This window comes from Varroa jacobsoni, unplaced genomic scaffold (assembly GCF_002532875.2).
Source record: "Varroa jacobsoni isolate VJ856 unplaced genomic scaffold, vjacob_1.0 scaffold_808, whole genome shotgun sequence".
NCBI lineage: Eukaryota > Metazoa > Arthropoda > Arachnida > Mesostigmata > Varroidae > Varroa > Varroa jacobsoni.
The window spans coordinates 63698-83397 of NW_019213710.1; the positions used below are offsets into that span (position 1 = coordinate 63698).

Sequence of the window (19700 nt, forward strand, 5' to 3'; positions counted from 1 at the left end):
TTTAGCGAACGGTATTTCACTTCGTTTCACAACACCCCTTGAGTCGAAATTCACAATTCGAAGTCATGAAATGTTTTTTAATCGGGCCTTATCGTAAGAGGGCTGTAATGACTGTACCCAATTACTTGATCTTTTTTTGATATCACTTACTGACAGGAATGCTCTCGTGTTCTTATGAAAAGCCGACGTCAGTTGCGCCACCTTAAATGTTTACCCATTTAAGCTGGTTTTGAGGTGTGTTTAACGTAGAGCAGTTACTTGTATCGCGTCATTGATTGATGAAAGACCAATATCGGCAATCTACACCCCTTCTACTTTAACTTATTCCTGATATTGATATCATTGCTTCTATGGTTGTTGTATGTAGAAGTAGAGACTCGCAAACCAATAGGTTAACGTTAATTCATCGTTACCGTTAACGAAGACAAATATTAAAAAAAAAATATTAACAATAAGTAACAAGGAATCGTGTTCGACTCCACTGTTGGAATAAAATACTTTGTACATGTACGTATTCTGTGTAGAAGAATATTTATATTCTATGTAAAAGCCCCACCGAGTCATCTGGTCCTGTATGCCTACCAACGCACTACTGATGTATGTATCTACAATGTTAGCTGATTAGGTGCATCGGCGTCATAGAGAGTCTGTAATAAAACTGCGGAACGTAATGTGTTTCGAATAACCCGCTCCTATTCGTCTCGTGCATTAAAGCGTACTACTTAGCCAGATGCTGGCATTACCATTCATTCATTCAATAATCATCCATCCCCAACTTGCTGTTTCAGCTGATAAGGTAGCTGACATCTACAGGTTTCTTTGCCGGTTAGCATAAATAATGGTTCGAAAAAGCGTAAATTAGATGAGCACTTTTCAGCCTAATTTAGAATTATTTGTAAATTATGGCAGATAATGGATCCCATGCTGACCTGATATAAAAGCAACTATTTTTTTTAGTCTATTTTACTCAATACATTTTAGGGGGGTATGAATATAGCCAGGTTTTTTAGCATTCGTATTAAGAGTTTTGCCTGCTCTCGTTGACTGATTAGCTTCCACATCAGTTATAGGGCTTGTAATACATGATATTGTTAATTAATCGCCGTCATCCAACAGATAAGTTTAAGAGTCGCATACGCCATATCATATTAGCCTGCTCTTTAAGCCACAGTGAGCCTACAAGCTCAAAATATACGGCCATTTTTTAAAGTCACTTATTAGGAGAAATTTCACCGATTCACGAAACTATTTTCGGTATCAATTACGTCGAGCTCGCTTTGACCGTTTTCGCAATGATTGAGTGATCGTATGAAGGACTCATTAGGAAAGCAATTTTTTCTGGGCAGTGTCATAGTGGCAGGGGGCTACCCATGAACACATTATTCCTATGGATTTTGCTTATCCGAAAAGTATCCATTCCACGGCTAAACGTCTTGTTCGAAATAAACTACACATTTACTGTGAGTTACAAATTTTCCATTTCATTTTTCAGGTTACATCTTTTTCACCTGTATTTTGTAATCGCTCGTCTACAGGAAAACCTAGGAAAACAATACACCAGCGAATCCTTTATTGTTTAATCAATATGTGTGCCTAATTGGCCTTTTTATTTAGCCTTTTCGCATGTTCTATCTGAGCTGGCAAACGCGGAATTTTCATGTTGTTAAATTGCGTACCAATCTGGTAGCAGTTCAATACGTAGCTAAAAAAGCTTTAGGGCAATAAGTCATTTACAGCCCACAAAGTTGCGTTGCATAAAGTCAAGAAATTTTATTTAAAAATATTCAGTCTGTGCTATGACGTCAGTCTACTTAAGAGCCTAGTTTTTAATAGTCTATATATCTGTTCACAAGGGGTTCGACGATTCACTGCATTGCAAGTGAGAATGGTGAAGCAGATTTGAATTTTGCGCTTAACGTATTGAGCGCACACACACCACATCAATAGGTTATGAACCGGGCATTTGTGCGCCTCTTAGCAGGAATGACCAGTTAGATCGACTGTATTTTGACTCTGCACGAAAATTCGATGAACCAAATACAACTCAGATAGAGGGATGCACGTTCGTCTATCGTCCATGTTTTAGAACCTTAATTTAAATCTCAGCCAAAGCAGCTACACATACGTTTATGTTCGACTTACCGTAATACAGTTCGCCCCATCCAGCTACCGTAGCGCTACCCCTGTACTCTGCATCGTCGCCTTTCGTCGTAGGAACACAGATAGGAGCGATTCCTTGTCCGTACAATGTCGGTCGTTGTAATCTGTGAAAATATAGAGCACACGGTAGAGTGTTGGTACGTTCACTCATTCCTTGACACGAGTAGTAATGCGGAGCTCGACTCATATAGCGTCGCGTAACATAATTGCTTCTTAACTAACTGTTGCTGATAGGTGACTTAAAATCACGACTTTATAGAAGCTGTCCTGCTGCCCTATCACTCGTGTAAAGTATTTAGTGCGTCAGCAGTAGCAAACATGGACGAATGTACCTCAAGATGGCAATATCATTCAAGTATGTACGGTTGTTGAATTGTGGATGACTAAAGACGCGGCTGACGTCGATATTTACTGGGTTTGCTCCATCATCGACGCCCAAATAGTCATGTTCACCCAGTCGTACTGTGAAACGATGCGCTGGAATCCTGCATATTAACGAAAAAACAACAGAATGAAAGTACTTGCAGCGGTACAAAGCACAACAATCAAAAGCCAAATTACTCGTAACAAGGTACTAGTGATACGTTTTTATAAGAATATTATCAATATTATGATTTTTTTAATAGTATGATATTATCAAAAGAAATACTTTGAGTTAGTATGCACATTGAGCGTACTTCGCGGGTAGAATTCAAATTTGACGAAAGACTTATGGTTAAAGCAAATCTTACGGAAAAAGAGCCCAGAGGAACTCCAAATCTAGTCGATAGCTTATTGTCTTTACATAATACATAAGATTTTTTCAAACGGGAGCCGCAGTACAAAGCGGGCCTTGTTGTTATGGTAATAAAATGGCTTTGTCTGGCTTCTAGTGGTACCGATGGTCCGACTTGTCTGAGATTTCAGAGAGATCTAGTAATCAAATGTAATTACTGAATAACGTTTCAATTTGTCATATAGTTAACAAATATTACACCCGCATCGAAGGTCTTATGTATAGAAAAAATAAATCGATATTTTGTGATCTTAACAAATTGTCGGTATATAAGGCCAGAAAGCCTATCGTAAGAAAAAATTATATACTGATACATAAATTGAAGTTTTCAATAAGATCTGTGCCAAAAACTTGATTTTGAATTTCTATTCAATGTTGATTACTTTTCTCAAGTGTTCCCTAAAATAAAGCTTATCAATTTTTCTTAGTACGTGAGTCTTGAAAAGACAATTTGGTTCACAGCATAGCACTGATTTATATTTGCGCTCAAATTGAAGTGAACCAAACACTATTTGATTCGTCTGAGATTGGTATAAAATTGCAAACAGATAGGAAAATTATCTTTGTAGTAGGCTACCGATATAGAACGGACTTTCATTCATACTATCTTCCAGATCCTTGGCCGGGGAACCCTATAATGTTTTTAAAAACTCATTTATATTGTGTGGCCACCATAACTTGACTTAATATATGACATAATAATGACTTAGAGACCTATTTTTGCTTGCTTAATTATCCATTTATCTACTCTTTACAAACTCTATTAGACACAATGTTTCACTAGTGCCATCCGTCACTTTTTAATAGGCTAACGGCCTGGCTATTCGATTTCCAGCTGTTTTACTCAAATAACCTGTCTTCCAACCCTGCAACCCGTGCTGCATTTATGGCGCACTAATCGAATGCCTAGCGCTACTTACCGCTGTAACGGCCTTACTTTTCCCATGGAATTTGTGTTAGGACTTTCACACTCATAAGCAGGTGCCCTGAATAGCTAGGGACCCTGCATCAAGGGCACCTGCCTCACTATCAAGGTTAAGATTTTTTTTTACACAAAAGCCAATACTAAAGGCCGTGGCAAAAAAGTCAATTGAAAGTCATACGTAGCATTATCTACATGGAACTCGCCTATAAAGCTAAATCGACGCTATTATTGGTCAATGAATAAATGTCACATTTGCCGAGGCTACTGGTTAGAGGAGAGCAACTTGCTATGTTATTTTGGCCTTTTTCCTAGCTGATGCCCACACACAAGTGGAATCCCACATTTTGGCCCGATTAATACAACGGTGATCTTACGCCAAGATGTATCTGTTTTCTGCTCCGTACAAATGCTCGCAGTAGAATCAAGAGCTTACTCTAGATGCCCCTAGAGCATGTAGTTTCAACGATTGGTGTAATTATTTTTTATGCTGCCAATTGTGCTGAGTGGAAAATGAAAACATCAACATGTCCTTTTCGTTCATAGTTACACACGATTTTGTTGTTTGGTCTGCACTAGGCTATTGATTGTTACATACGTATATTGATGAACAGTAGCACATCCAACATAGTAGGATTAAGAATCGATTCGGTCGGCATAACTGGACTTCTTTTCAACAAAAGCTTGTATATTGTATATTTTTAAGAAAGGAACTCAGTTACATCAAACCTTTGGCCATCTGTGATTAGATATTGGCTGAATGTTGTCAGAAAATGATAAGTTTCAAGGCAATATTAAAAATCAACGTTTAGTTATTAAGTTTTAACTTCTAAAAGTGAAAAGGCATCGAACTGAGTTGTTATTCACGAACCAAGTCAGAACTGATGGACAGAAACATGTGAGAGGAAATTTCTACCAAAAAAACGCACTTCAATATACACCATCACGACAGGCGAAACAGTCTGTGCCGCTTTCTAGAAAAGAAGCAGCGTTGAAAATAACGTCAAACATAAACAACAGCCATCTCAACAGCAGTGGCAAATTAATTAAATTAAATAATTAAAGTTTATACTCGCCACAGCTAGCCTGCCCCTAAAATGGTAAATAACAACCTGCACAATAATAGACTGACTGTAAATTAGACCTAAATCGCATAGCGTATGCTGCCGTTCCGATTCTATTGAACAAGCTATCGATAGCATCATTAGGTATATCGATACAAATGCTATCTTAAGTACACAGCTATTGAGAAGCTTCGACAGAGCGCGTTTCAACGTCAAATAACAAGAAGCTTTTTTTTTTTCTTTTTACCAACCAAATTTTATCAACGCCCAGTTGTTTTACTTTTTATGATTCAAAGGTTCTTCAAATTTATCGATCCGCTCATTGGACATCAGTATATAGAGAACTGTTCTGTGGTTCTTTGCGTTTAGAGCGCAGTACCCAGTGTGACACACAATTCTTGTTTATCTTTTGCTACAACGAAGTATATCCGGTTCTAAGAAATTCCTAAGAGCGATTTCAGTGAGGCTTTTTTTGAAATTGTACTTTATATGACTCGAATAGAGCAATAAAACTATTTTTCTGCATTTGACACATTTATGTATACATTGTATGGAACATGCATACTAAAAGTACGCACACGGCGTTCTAAATCGTACTAAAACGGCTATCTATAACGGTGAAAGGGCAGAGTCTTGATGCCACAGCATCTTGTAGTCTCTGGCTGTCATCTATAATCAGCATAGAAACGTATGTTAAGATGGTTATATTTTTTCATATTCATTCAATATTGTATAATGTTCGACGTATTTTACGTACAATATAGACGTAGTACAATATAATGCTATACGTATTCACTCACCCGAAGGCTAGAGAGATTTACATTGTTAGGATAGTTGATGATGCTGAATAATATTCTTTCACTTTTTTTTCTAGCTTAATACATCTTCGTGGGGGCCATTTGGTTTAAATGCCGATAATGCAGATTTTTATCACAGGAATCAGCATATCAAGGTTGACGTAGAAGACATTTGACATTTCAATTTAACTTCCGAACAAAAAATATCACTTATCGTTTTCGAGCTCTAATAGGCTCAGTAGACTAGTTACTTTGATCTGATTAAAGTTATTCTCAATGACCCCTTATTTAAAGCAATCGAATTACCACAGCATGAACAACCTGTCTTTGGTCGTTTTTATTTTTCGAAAACCTGTAAGTCGAATTCAGCCCGAAAAGAGCAATGGTACGATCGATCACTATCACAGAACCATTGAGTTAAAATAGATTCATTTATAAATAAGTAGATAGAAACGTCTCAGGCCCGTACTATACGGATTGAACATTTGCAGAAAATTAACATGTTAAATAAATGATGAGTTAAATGTCTAACCATTCGATATGAGGTAGTTTGTCGCATAACATAACTCCACCCGCAGATATTAGAAAAAAAAAATAACCCCAATACACCTCTGGACACCATTTTCATGCTACCAAATGTTAGCTCGCATAATCCTGCGAAGCTCAGAGATCTGAATTATATTCCTTTGTACTGAAATAACGGGCATTGGCTAGTTTAGCCCCTAGCCTTTCTAAGCACTTTTGATGTGTAGCATAAATTCAAATATAACTAAATTTTCGTAACTTCCTAGTGAATGCCGAATAAACATATTTTGCTAAATCTAATTGAAAGACATTTAGTTAGGGCATAGCGTGGCCATAGAAAATAAATTACCCACAAACAGACAAGGCATTATAACATCAAGTTGGTTTTATAAAAGTATGTCTGGTAAAACTATTGAATTGTCTAAAATATGCTTTACGAATCTACAATGATTCTTTTCATATTTGTAGCCCAGTTGTAGTTCCGCTAGAGCATACACTGGGATCATTTTGTAATTTGCTCGTGAACGGAAACGTGCTCTCAAAGTAGATCTGGCGCGTTCAGCAGGAAACCTGACTCTAAGTTTTGGAGGCACAACAATATGCTCTTGTTCAGAGGAAGGTCATCATTTAGTTGACATAAAAAGCTACCACGACGAAGAATAGGCGCTGAGGAAAGGACTGGCGAAGCGCCAGTAGCGACAACTGCCGACTTGTATCGTCCCTGCTTCCAAGCAGTAAGCAGGAAGCTTTTGGAACAAGCGAGACACAGATCTAGTAGAAACATCTGATGACGCATCCTATTCCACTCTGCCGGCTCGTTAGCAATATGCCGGAATCAGATTTCTACCTCTCTCGTTCGTTCAGCGAACAATTTTGCACGTCTTTAAGCACTTGACACGCTTTACGAATACGCATTTCAGCCATTATTTGTTTTTTTTATCTTTCCCGTGTGAAGGACGAAACGACAAAAGAATTTGTTTTCAATAGCGCAAACCTTGTGACCCTCTTAATCGGCCGGTCTACTTTCGACAAACATGGCATCTCTTCTACCAACATCATCGCATGACCTGTATAACTGACGGCATTTTTGCTTGAAATTTTACGGATAACTTACGAATGATGTTAGCTAAGTTAATCCTCTAAAGCGTACTATTGCGATGGTCGTGGGTGTATTTGCATTGAAGCCAACTGTCAATATTACCTGTAATCTTTTCCAAATCGTCTGACCAAATAGGTCTCCTCTAAGTCAACAGGTTTTAGAGCTTTGTATAGCTTTATGCGTCGTTTCACAAGTAAGATACAAGATCTTTTTGCAATGACCTTTATCATTTCACGAAGTACGTACCTGGCGACTAAGAAAAATTTGATCAAATTTATTGTAATGGTTGTGAATATAAGCTACCATCACTCGGTGATATAATACATGTATCTATTTTTTTGTCAAAGGCAAATAAGTCCCTTTCTGCCTTCCCGCTTCTGGCCGGCCCTTTAGTAATAACAAACAGTGGGCTTCTTTTTCAAATACGAATATTGTTTTAACTTTAGCGCTGGCTATTATTTTAAAACCAGCTGTCCATATGCATATCATTATACAATTAACTCAAGCAGGTATCAAAAGTTCTTTACCGACTGCACAAAGTTCGGTCGTCATAACTGGAGCTGGGCCCTTAAGAATTCTAGAGTGTTCAATATGTGGGACAAAGTTGTTTCTTGGATTGCCCCAATCGTATCAAGGTTCCTTTTCATGCCTTTGTTAGGAAAAAAAAATCTCAAAAGGCTAAGTCTAGATGTATATGTAAAAGGTAGTCAAGGTAACACAGGCATCGAGCAACAAAAACCCAGCAAAAAGTAGTGACGTGTGGGTTCATAAATAATCGTGGTAAAAAATCCACGACGTGCTCTCTCAGAGTTCAGGCCTACTTTGGCGGACAATATTACGCAGCCCTTTTGAAACATCTTAATAACACCTATCAGTAACAGTAAAACCATTTAGCATGAATTAATGATACCCAACTTTCGCTAATCGAAGGAAGCGGTGAGAAACCGGGTTCTCCCTTTCGATCTTGCAGCTTCCTTCGCTTTGAATTTGCCTTCCCAGCTTTAGACAGGCGCCCAGGTGCCCTGCAGAAGCTTGCTGACTACCCACTGTATTGTAAATGGTACTCGTTGCATACTTATTATAGAATAATTGAGACAAAATTAATATCACAACCTTGAGATTCAATTGGTAGCGAAAACCTACTATTTATTATTATGTTTTTCATAATTACTTGCGATGCTAAACCTAATCTGACGGAAATGGCGATAGTAATTCCTTCAAGTCTCGACCGATAACTAATAAGCAGTTACTCGTTTAACGTATCTAAACGTTGTGTGTCGTCTTCAATTTAACCGCGTGCTTACTTCTATTGCGGCAAAGCAGCACCATGGATGACGGTGAATGAAAAATGCCGTGAGCGGAAATTTTTCCCGAATTCTACCGATCCCCTCGTTGAACAGTTACCTGTCACGAATATATTTCAAGTGTTTTGCTCTTAATCTCTGCTGAGCCGCCTTCAAAATTGTTCAAGCTACATATACACGCTAGAGCGTTCACAGAAATGTTTCCCGTCAATTCAAATTAAGCAACTTGATATCTTCTGGCGATATCATCCATAGCTAGAATTTGCTCTTAGCATCACTAGAACAGCAGTAGTAGCACACATTGCAGATTTACTATTGCTAGTACTTGCTGGCCGATAACTATTTGTTATTATTTAGATTTCATAGCCGGGACGTTCGGCCACGGTTACCAACAACTATGCCAACTTAACCTTTACCTTCCCTGTGCGAGTGAAGCGCGCCGTTCATGGCTGGCTATCTTCTACACCACGGAACCACTGGGCCTCGAGATCAGCCGGCAATCCACAAACTTAAACATCACTCATCGAATAGTCGCTAAAAGTAGGTTCGCTAATGAACAAATCGTCAAGGATTGGAACTGCTGAAGAATGTCGGTTCCGGTATAATTGAAAAAAAAAGGGTATTGGCGACATGTCATCGCCCACAGGGTCGCTGGCATACAAACTTAGAGCCTGAGGAAGAACCCTAGTGGAAGTAGGCGACAGGATGGTGCAATGCGGCGAAATAGCATGGGAAGTCGTGAATTTAGACGGTGAGCAAGCGTCCAGCCCAAAGACACACTGGGGATTGTCTAAAACGTTCGGATGTATAAAGCCGTTGGAACATTTTGGAAACCAGTAAACCGTGGCGCACTGCAGCGGGCGTCAGAGCCCATCCGCGCATGCCGAGAAGGCAAATATTATGTGGCTACCATCGTTCGTAATATATATATATATATATATATATATATATATATATATAAAATATATAAAATAATAAAAAAAAACAGTTGTAAACAATAAAGAGCCATCAAATCTGGTGCCAACCATAAAAGTCGCACTTGTATACCGATAATACGTTAATTCCGATTCAGGGCTTAGTTCTTCACAGGAAATGCATTTATCAATCCGTAAACAATTGGCAGAAGATATTAGATGATATGTTGTCATTCAAATATGTAGGTTTTAATGCCACTATTTCCAAACCACCGCGAGGTACCTCTTCAGATTAGCCGCTACATTCTTAATGAGAGTTTAAAACTAGGCCCTCTTGAGTTTCGTAAGAAGTGGTAGTAAGAGAGCCTTGAGCATTAATTACTTATCACATAAAGCTGACTATTGAACGTGTTCAATAGTCAGTTTGAGGCGTACAGCTTTGACTCGGAGCAGTAATTTGTTGGCTGTTGTAACTATTAACGAAAGGATCAATCGAAATGATCCTTTCGTAGAGATGCTAAGGACATCTAGGAAAAGCAATTATTCGTTATAAAACACAGGATAAGACGGCGTTACACTTACACGTTCCCCATAAGGTTAACACAGTGCGCTGCGGTCAGTACGTGCGTCGGATCGATCAGGGCACCTCCGCAGAGTGGCGCCTTATACCCACTTCCCGAGACGTCGACAAACAGCAAAGCCTACAAATCACAATCAAGATATAATTATTCATTAAAAAAAAAAAAAAAAAAAAAGCAATATCATGAAGCATAGATGAAGCTAATTGTAAAATTACTGTGCACTAGATCAACGGTGAAAACGTAACGATTTGCTCAAGCACAGATCTAAGAAATCTATAGCGATGGCAGTAATGTGGCTCGTTGTGAATATTTTCAAAATAATAAGGATGAAAATTTTATTTTTGCGCGTTCTAAAAGGAAGGACCGTGCTGCGTCGAACGTAACTGCAAAGTAAACTATCAATTTGTCCTGGGCAACATACTCGAGGCCGGGCGTCTGTGAGTCCAATACTTTATCCAGCTTCGCGTCACAACCAGCGTTCAGAAATGCGCGTATGAATGCAGTCAAATGAGATGTGACGATCTTAGAGTTAACGTACAACTTGCAATTTAGCTTCGCCCTTTATTTGGTAAATTCTTTACACGATAGTAATATTTATCGTAAGATAAAACAGAAGGGAAAGAACCCAGAAAAAGAGAAAAGAAACCAGAATAATTTGTATGAACGAATGACAAACATCGGTCAAAACGAATATTTTAACAGCGGTCTGTCATGCTATAAGGCACGCTTCTATTTTTCGCTTCTTTTTGTTTTTGTTCTACAATGAATTTCTCTGTCGAACTATATACCTACAGAACATAATTCAGCTGTCGAATTTCGGGATGCGTACTTTTCTGATCATGATGTTTATTTACAACAAACGGCCAACTTGGACGGAATGAATAAATTGATTTTCAAAGCGATAAAAATCATATTTATATATATAATTTGACGGAATCGTTTTTCTGAAACCAGCAAGGCCTAGGTGACATTAACGCAAGGTCTAATAGCGTAGTATTTGGTTGTTAATTTAACTAATGAAGAACGTTAGTCGACAATTACTGTCAATACATTGGAAAACGTCGACATAAAGCAGAGAAGCAACCGATAATTTCGCTTCGTAACATATTAAATTTGTCATGGAAGTTTAGATCGCAATAGAGTTACTATTCGTTGGTCAGAAGAAAGATGCAGTATCTGCCATGATGCTAGCCATAGAGGCTTCATACAGAATCAAGAGATTGGCACAATAATAAGCCGTGTTGAGCATTGGAAGTGTTTATGTATCCGTATAAAGTTTATCCTTTTTTTTTTCTTTGTGAAATTCTGACTGTTCTATCTGAACTTTAATATAACATGGAAAACAGCTAAACAATTTGACACGCGTGTGTTGTCACTCTGTGCTTAGATAATCCACTATAACAAATGCTATATAGGCGCAATATATGGTGGCACATTTTCTAACAAAGAACAAAAAAAACTGACAAATTAATAATGTCAAAAAACGAATAAAGAGCGCACAATCAAGAATTATAATGTATCGGAAATTCATAAGTTTAAGTTAAAAACTTACAAGCCACGGCCAAGCACCTACGGCGGCCTCTCGACCTCCGACGATTCTTTTCGTAGTCGAATTTGCCAGGCCGCAGTCTATAACATTGTTGGAAAATAAAAACATATATAATTGTTAGGAATATATTTTTATTTTATCGTAACATCAGTTCAGACTGAGTTAACAGTCTCTAGCAAATGGCCAAAACCAACATAACTATCCTGCGTTTCTGCATGAGCTTTCATTTCATACAAAAAGGAACTGGGTCATACCTACAATGGAAATAACATTTGGATTATTTTATATGCTGCAAAGATGTATAGTTTTAATCCTATGTAATATTTTTATACGTTTCGATATATTTTCGAGCCTCAATTAATGTGAGATATCCTTCTAGCCAGTTATAGATATGATGTCAATATGCTCTCTATTTCCTTGCAGTTTCAATATGAAACGAAGCTTCCGCGTAGGACTACTGTTTCTAAATGCATAATATTCTCATAATGCTAAATGTGAACAGAGTCACTTACACCATTGCGAAGGCTGGCGTTGTACTTAATATATAATTTAATCATTCCCCATCGATAGGATTTATGCGACCCTCTAAAAGCAATTTACTAGTTAAACAAACTAAAAGGGATATTTTATCGATCGGGCGATCCGTCTGTGCGGAGATATTCGCCGAGGCAGAAATGATAAGATTTCGACGACGGCTTCCTTTTTGAGCGACATTCTTCTGCGTATAGTTTTCTAGTTCGGAAAGCTGCAAGATTTTCGTTTAGCTTTTTCGCTTGAGGATCCAGCCTGGAAGTATCGCTACCGTTAATAACCTTCTCAAACCTGACGTAAGCATATCTCATGTACTATCATCATAACCAAGATTCTCTTAGTCCCCTAAGTTTAGCCTGTGTTCCGCAGAATTTAAGCAAACCTCTCTCCTCTGTATTTTTTTTATCACACCCTCAGCTATTATCGTTGTGTGAGGAATCGCCAGTTTTAAGTGCAACATTAAGGACCCCTTTGTCGTGTAACGCCTTAACCGTTGCTTTAAGCAGCTGGACTTTGACCCTTCCTTCCTTTCTCTGTTCGTTACTTGATGTTGTTGCGACCCTGCAATATTGGTGCGCGAAATTGCATGTAGATAGATTACTTTCATTAAAAGCCCATCATGAACTCTCTTATCTCTCGTCATAGTTTTCTATGTCTACTAAAAATTGATCACCCTTTTAGAAGGGATATAAACATATGGCTATAGACAGGTTCGAAAGGGATGTATGTAATGGCCGCCCATGGGACTGATCTATAATCGATTCGCGGTTGATGGACTTCCGCCATGTGTCGCTTATGACTGTAACTCTTGTTCAATTTGGCCGAGGATTGTGTTTTTGACTAAATCTACAGATAATGTTACAACTATGAGAAGGCATTTACTAGATCTTCGTCTTTCTGTAGACGTACTTATTTAGTAACATAACAATAGTAATGACAGTTGTTAATACGACCGCTGATCCTCGGAATTTTCGGTAAACTAACCCACTACCAGACGAGCCGCGCATAACGAATCAAGCCCTGACGTATTGGGCCACTGCTGACGTTTGGTGGTCAACGAAGCATATGTGAATTCAAGAATACAAAAACGGCAAAGGCAGCACCAAAGAGATGCAGCATCAAACATAACTGCTCGAATAGGAATAGTGCAAACAAATTAAGTCGATATTTCGATTTTACTACGCGCTGCTTCTCTAATAACGTGCTGACAGCTGGTTTCTTCCAGTACGAAGCAGAACAAAATGTGTCTATGACCGATTTCGAACTTAGGTTAACCCACATTTCCCTGGGTTCACCGAGCAAACACGTGATACCTGCATCTTTACTCAGGAGCATAATAACAATACCACAAACACAAGTCTAATTATGCACGCCTCAGTAAATGTTTCTCCTATATTTTTATCGGAGAGAGGACCGGCGGTGCCTTACTAATTAGGATGACCTTACTGTGCATTAAATGCTTTTGTGCACGTGTTCTTGAAGACTATCAATGACAATTTTTTATAATTTAGTTTTCTTAATTAAATTATTATTATTATTTATTCTCATTCGTTTAGTAGAGCTTTCGTTATTTCGTTTCTTTTACTGCGCTTTCCGTAAGTCACGAACAGTTACTGTTTCCTGTCATTTAGACTCCAGATGTTTTTCTGCAACAAACCTCAGTATATCGCCGTTTAAAGTTGCTCCATTGCCTTTTGCTATGAAGGAACGCTCAATACGATCTATCAGAACAATTTACGGGCGGTGCTTTTGATGATGGCTATAATAACCTGGCGGAAGTAAAGCAGTATAGACTAGCCAACCTATTTTTAATAACAAAGGAAATTATCTACCTAAACGCTGTTGTTGACAGGCTGATTACTTCATTAATCACGCATGAACCTGGAAAGCTACTGCAATTATTACATTACACCTTTCGTCGATCTGTTTAATCCTTCCCTTTAAATTTTAATTGTCTCGAGCATTATTACATTAACATATTGAAAAACAAAGCAAGCTTGATCCTTCAACAATGGTGCGAGTGTTTCGTTCAGGACATTTCTACATAGCACATGGACAATGCTTATGACCGCTACTGCATAAAGTAGATCTCTTAGTATAGAGCAGAACGAGTTTAATCTCCTGTTTTATTTTTTTTGTCAACACAGAACTTCATATAAACGAATGACAAGCAGACAGACATCGAATATTCACGGTCGTATATGTACTCAGCTCACAGCGAAAAATTCGTTTCGGACTTTGGATCGTAGTTGGCAGTCCGGTCAGAAACTAAACCAGTGAATTAATTGTCCGCGCAAATTTGTTGTGAAATAGAAGTGTGGTAAAGGAAAATAACAAATGTCTTTCCAACGTACATATTTTTGTAAATTCCCACCGTCTACCGTTCGGAGTACGGGTACAAAACGACATAATCTGTCGTTGCATCTGGTATCAGGGAATAAACTTTTTATTACACTACTACATTTAAGGGTACCAATGATCGCATTAGACGCCCAATGACTACAGGGGGACCGAGACTAGTTACAAGTAACAAAGTAATAAATTACAGTAAGAATCAAGACAAGTACGCCGCCTCAAACGTAACTAAGCTATATATTCATTCTTTAGGAACTTAGTAAGCTTCGAGAAATTCCCAAACGTCCCCAGGGCATTGCAATTGACCCGTAACTTTCCGGTCCTTTTGCAGCTGTGGCGGTTCGGATGTATGAGTTTTCTACTGCCAGCATAGAGCCCATTCCTACGAGTTACTATTATCTTACACACATGACTGTAGCACACAAGAATTAGACAAGTCTATCCGTAATGTCCTTCTATGGCACTGTAGGCGTCTTCGTTGTGATGCAATGTTAGCATGCTTGCCTACTAAACACTTCGTTTTTGCCGCGAGCCTACTACAAAGCTATTAACTCGGGCAGTATCGTACGTATTGCTCGAAACATTTGGTGCGTTCTAGTAAGTGAATTAAGAACGACACGTAAACACTGTAGATTTTACTTGGGCCGGGCTTAATTTACGTGCGTATAAATTACGCTGGGTCAGCAGGAATTATATGGCACCTATGTATATATAGGTATGTAATCAGTGGTAATTTAATTAGCGTAAAACATGCATATATCAAGAAACCTAAGCAGACAGCCTGCTTCATGTGGCATTCTTTTGAGGAACCGTGGGGGGCCGAAACCTGGAACCGTAGTTCTTTTAATACTCATTGTAAAGGACGAATACGAACCGAAACAATCTTTGCATTCGTATACTTCAAAATACTTAAGTGTATATGTATATATATAAATATATATATATATACACACATGTATACATACAACGGTTTTCCTTGTAGCAATGCTAATTAAATCAAAGCTAGAAGAAACACGCAAGGGTAGGTAACTAACAAATTCTGTCTAAAGTAAAAGTAAAAATTTTCTCTAAAAAAAGTATAATTATAGAACAAGCGATGTTAGCCTGGTGTGCCAGGATCCCAAGTTACAGTACACGATATCGTTTTGTATAGGCAATTGAGAAATATGACGGAGCAAAACTAAGAAGATCTCATAGTACTCTATCATTTCTGTCGTTTTCTCGTGATGATTCCTCTGCATCCATCTACCTAACGAGCAGGCAAAGACGTCGGCCTTCTAAGCCGTTCCGTGGAACAGTAGCGAACGTCGAATCAATCCAGGTGTTTTTAACCCGTATATATTGCACGTAAAATGTCACGTCAATACAGACCACGGTTTATACACGATGCAAGATGACAATAATAATAGTCACGACTCCGCCATGCATCAGTTCGTAGTCCAGCTAAATATTGTTAAAACTTCGATGCTTTACTATTCAACATTTTCACATCAGGGCAGTTATATACGTGGAAAATTAAGCCTGTTTACGAACGTGTGAGATTTTCACTCACTGAGGAGCAAAATGAAAAATTTCGTAAAAGACCTGAACAATCGACACGAAAAACTTATCATCTAAGTTTGAAGAACAAAAGAACAGTGCCTCTTGCTAATCTAGCAGACGAAATACCTAAATATTACTATGAAACATAACAGTAACTTAGAAACTAATATACATATCACATCGGAATATGTCGGCTTTTATATACCTGAGAATACTTAGTAGTAGAAGACATTTTCCAGTCTGGTGCCTCAGGATTAGTATTAACCTAGCATTAGCAAATAAGCAACTAGTTAGCTACCGTACCAAATCTAAAGAAAGACTCAAGCGACGCAGTCGCGCCGCAAATGGCGTTTTTCATCACGGCATAAGCCTCAAAAATGATAATAAAGTCAGCCACACATAGCAAAGGGATCCATTTTACAGGTCGAACTTATCTAAATCCAATGTTTACTAGCTAAACATGGTAATCTAAATAAGTTCGACTCTGGGCGTACACACAGCCCGTTTCGTGCTGGTAGCCAGCCACTTGAAGTAATGGCCAATGGTTCTAATATCAATCGTGAAGGGCGTAAAAAACAAATGATCTCGATGAGCGACTAGGAATAAAGCACTACGCCAAGCCAACAGTCGCACAGCAGAACTCACATAGTAACCTCAGAAAATATAGCATAAAGCTAGGCGTAGGAGTCGATATTGCCTGCAGTTGCACCAAATAAAGCACCTTAATTTGCCTAACAGCAGCATGCGTGAAATACTATAGAAACATTAGCTTCAAACGCTTTGTTACCCTGTATCACTTCACTTCTAGCACTTGAAATTAAAATCTATGCTGTAGTAGGGAAAAATGCTTCCTGATAATTAAGGGAGCAGTCGCTCCATTTAGGGAGCCACGTTAACCTAAGCTATCTAGAGTTCCCTAATACTCACATGGCGAATTCAGTGTTGAGTTGGGTTGAAGCAGTGGGGCTTCGCTAGCTGTCGATGGGTTGTACGGCAATGGTAAACCGAACTGGTTCGAGGACGGTCGCGGCTGGCTTACAGATGGAAGTCGACCCAGATATGTCGGCTGTTGATAATTGGACTGTTGTGGTCGAGCAAACTGCGAGGACTGGTAACCTGCATAACCAGCGTGGAATGAGGACGGATTCTGGTTATTGACGTTGCGTGTATTTCCATAACCTCCTGCAGGATTTCCAGCGTTACCTCCGTCAAATATGCCACTACTACCTCCACCTAAATACTGGGGACGTTGGTTGTTGTTGTAGGGGGCTGGACGGGGCACCTGGCTGTTTTCGTTGTTGTGGTTGTACGTACTGTGGTAGTAATTTGGAGGTTGTGGATGATTGTGGTAGAACTGTAAGGATGAGGTTTGCCCCGGTGGCTGTCGGTATGTAGCAGGTCTGAACGAGAAACCATTACCATAAGGTGGGTGTAAGCTGAAGCCGCCGGAGTTGAAGCCAGGGTGGTAGCCAGGGTTATACGATGGTTGGTGATAGCCAAGAACCGGCTGTGGCGGTTGCTGCTGTTGCGGATAAAATGACGCTGGCGTTGGTGTGTAAAAGAAAGAATTTGCAAACGGATTTTGCTGAAAAAAGGTCTCGGGGAGATTTGGAAAGAACGGAGTCTGGAAACTAGATGGCCCATAACCATATGTTTTATGAGGACAGCAGACTAGTGGTCGTCGGTTGGAAAATCCGCAAAGGCTGCTTCGCGCAAAAAACTCATTTTCGAACGCTACATCGCATTCGGAGTAAGCAACGCACTGGCCCACCCCTCCCTGGAACGAGCGACAACCCTGCGAGCGGCTCGTACCAACGGGAACCCGCACGCGACCCTCAATCTCCTCTAGAGCCTGAACCGTTAAGTTGTCGCCCCCGCTGTTGCCTCCGTTCGATGGGACAATCACGCCAGTTGCCAAGATGGCCTTTGCGGTTGATTGCACTTCATTTCCGGGTGTGCTTGTACCTGCAGGTACCGCTTCAAATTCTGAAATTGACCATAAGCACATTTCGACAAATTTAACGACGTGGCAACATCTTTGTGACACCATACACGTATACACGTAGTTCACACGCAGACGTTCCTGAATGCTAAAAGGCGAATTATAACAACCACAAAAACTACACTCTTATATAATACAAGTTATTCATAAGTATGCAGATTTGATTTTAAATCAGTAAATAAAAATGGTCAAAAAAGCCACTCCGTTATTTGGCCTACAACTCCGTAGGACACTTACAATATATTACTTCTTTAGCTATACAAAGTAATTTTACAAAGTTATACGAAGCTGAAATGTACTGATTGCGAATGGTAGCGCACACGGTTAACGGAATTTCCTTTGTCGACTAAGATCTGGGTTTACGGTATTGACCTCACACGTTGCTATGACAGAAAGCAGTCTTAATGAAAATATTATTAACTTATTCTATCTTATGTTTACCAAACTAGATATTGCAATTTTTTTTCCTATAAAATTTGAACCTAGTCGTCTGTAATCATTGACAATAATAACAATAATAATAATACTTGAGCACAAGTAAACTTAACAATAGTCAATGTTCTGTGCGAACGAGCTACAAATTAAACTCTTAATTACGTTGTGCATAGGCAGCACTAATGAAGGCTGTTTTTTTTTTAGAAAAAAAAAGTTGCGAATTCTAATGCTGATTTTTTTTTTATTCTTTTCTAATGACGACGATGTAACGAACGAAATAGTCAGTCTAGATATCAAATCATAATAACAATAGTAATAATTAAAATAATTTAATCTAGTTGACAATAATCAAGGGCTTGTTAGCAGCATCTCCTATCAATCAAAACAGGACATAAACATTTTTCAAAAAATTATTGTATTTTGTAAGCTTGAAAGTAGTTGCTCGTTAAATGTTTATTTAATCATCTTGACAAAGCGTATTGATAACTAGCACTAGTTAGTGAATATAAAATGGGATTGACTGCATTTCTGGTTTTTAATATTTAAAGCAAATGCTAAAACTGGCCGCCTAGGCCGTCGCGCTAATTGAGCTTGTTCCTATTGAATATTAATCGCACAGAAAATCGCGCATCCTAAAGGAAAGTATCAAATCAAACTAGCATCTATGGCCCTACTTCTAGACGTGCTAATTGGTATAAGCAGATTTTGCAGGAAAAATCTTAGCTCTTTTAGGCTATATCGACAAATACGAAAATCTGAAAGACCATTAATGGAAATATTTGCGACGTCAAATTAGTCAACGTGCGCAATGCAGCACCTAAATCCTGACATTTTCAAGAGCCTGGAGTGGAAGGACATTTACTTAAAGGTGAATGCAGACTATAACAAGGACGCACAAATGGAAACAACAATATCAATGGCAGTCTGATATTTGGGGGAGCGTGCACCATAAAAATCAGTGGAATCAGCATACAATTGTGTCTTATGCCGTCGACAGTGACCTTCCTTATAAAAGCATGACGAAATACCTTGTTTGCACCAAACAAGTTTACGCAAGGAGCGGGGGGCTTCGTTAGAACTTTAATATGAGGCGACAGTCACATTTGAGCAAAGAAAACGTAGGTATTGAGCGGACCGTTTTGTAT

General features: G+C 38.8%; 1 protein-coding gene across 5 annotated transcripts in view; it reads right to left on the reverse strand.

Moving 5' to 3' along the window:
* The window catches only part of LOC111263980 (serine protease ea), a 30402-nt gene that overhangs the window by 8111 nt on the left and 2591 nt on the right, over nucleotides 1-19700 (reverse strand). For 3 of the 5 annotated variants that reach the window (XM_022839527.2, XM_022839532.2, XM_022839530.2), the window contains exons 2-6: nucleotides 17046-18104; nucleotides 11694-11770; nucleotides 10143-10261; nucleotides 2493-2645; nucleotides 2143-2264 (exon numbers count right to left, since the gene is read on the reverse strand). In XM_022839527.2, coding sequence (XP_022695262.1) covers nucleotides 2143-2264; nucleotides 2493-2645; nucleotides 10143-10261; nucleotides 11694-11770; nucleotides 17046-18104 — 1530 coding nt within the window. The remainder of the gene's footprint in view (nucleotides 1-2142; nucleotides 2265-2492; nucleotides 2646-10142; nucleotides 10262-11693; nucleotides 11771-17045; nucleotides 18105-19700) is intronic. The other 2 variants (XM_022839531.2, XM_022839529.2) reach the window with 2 other exon arrangements.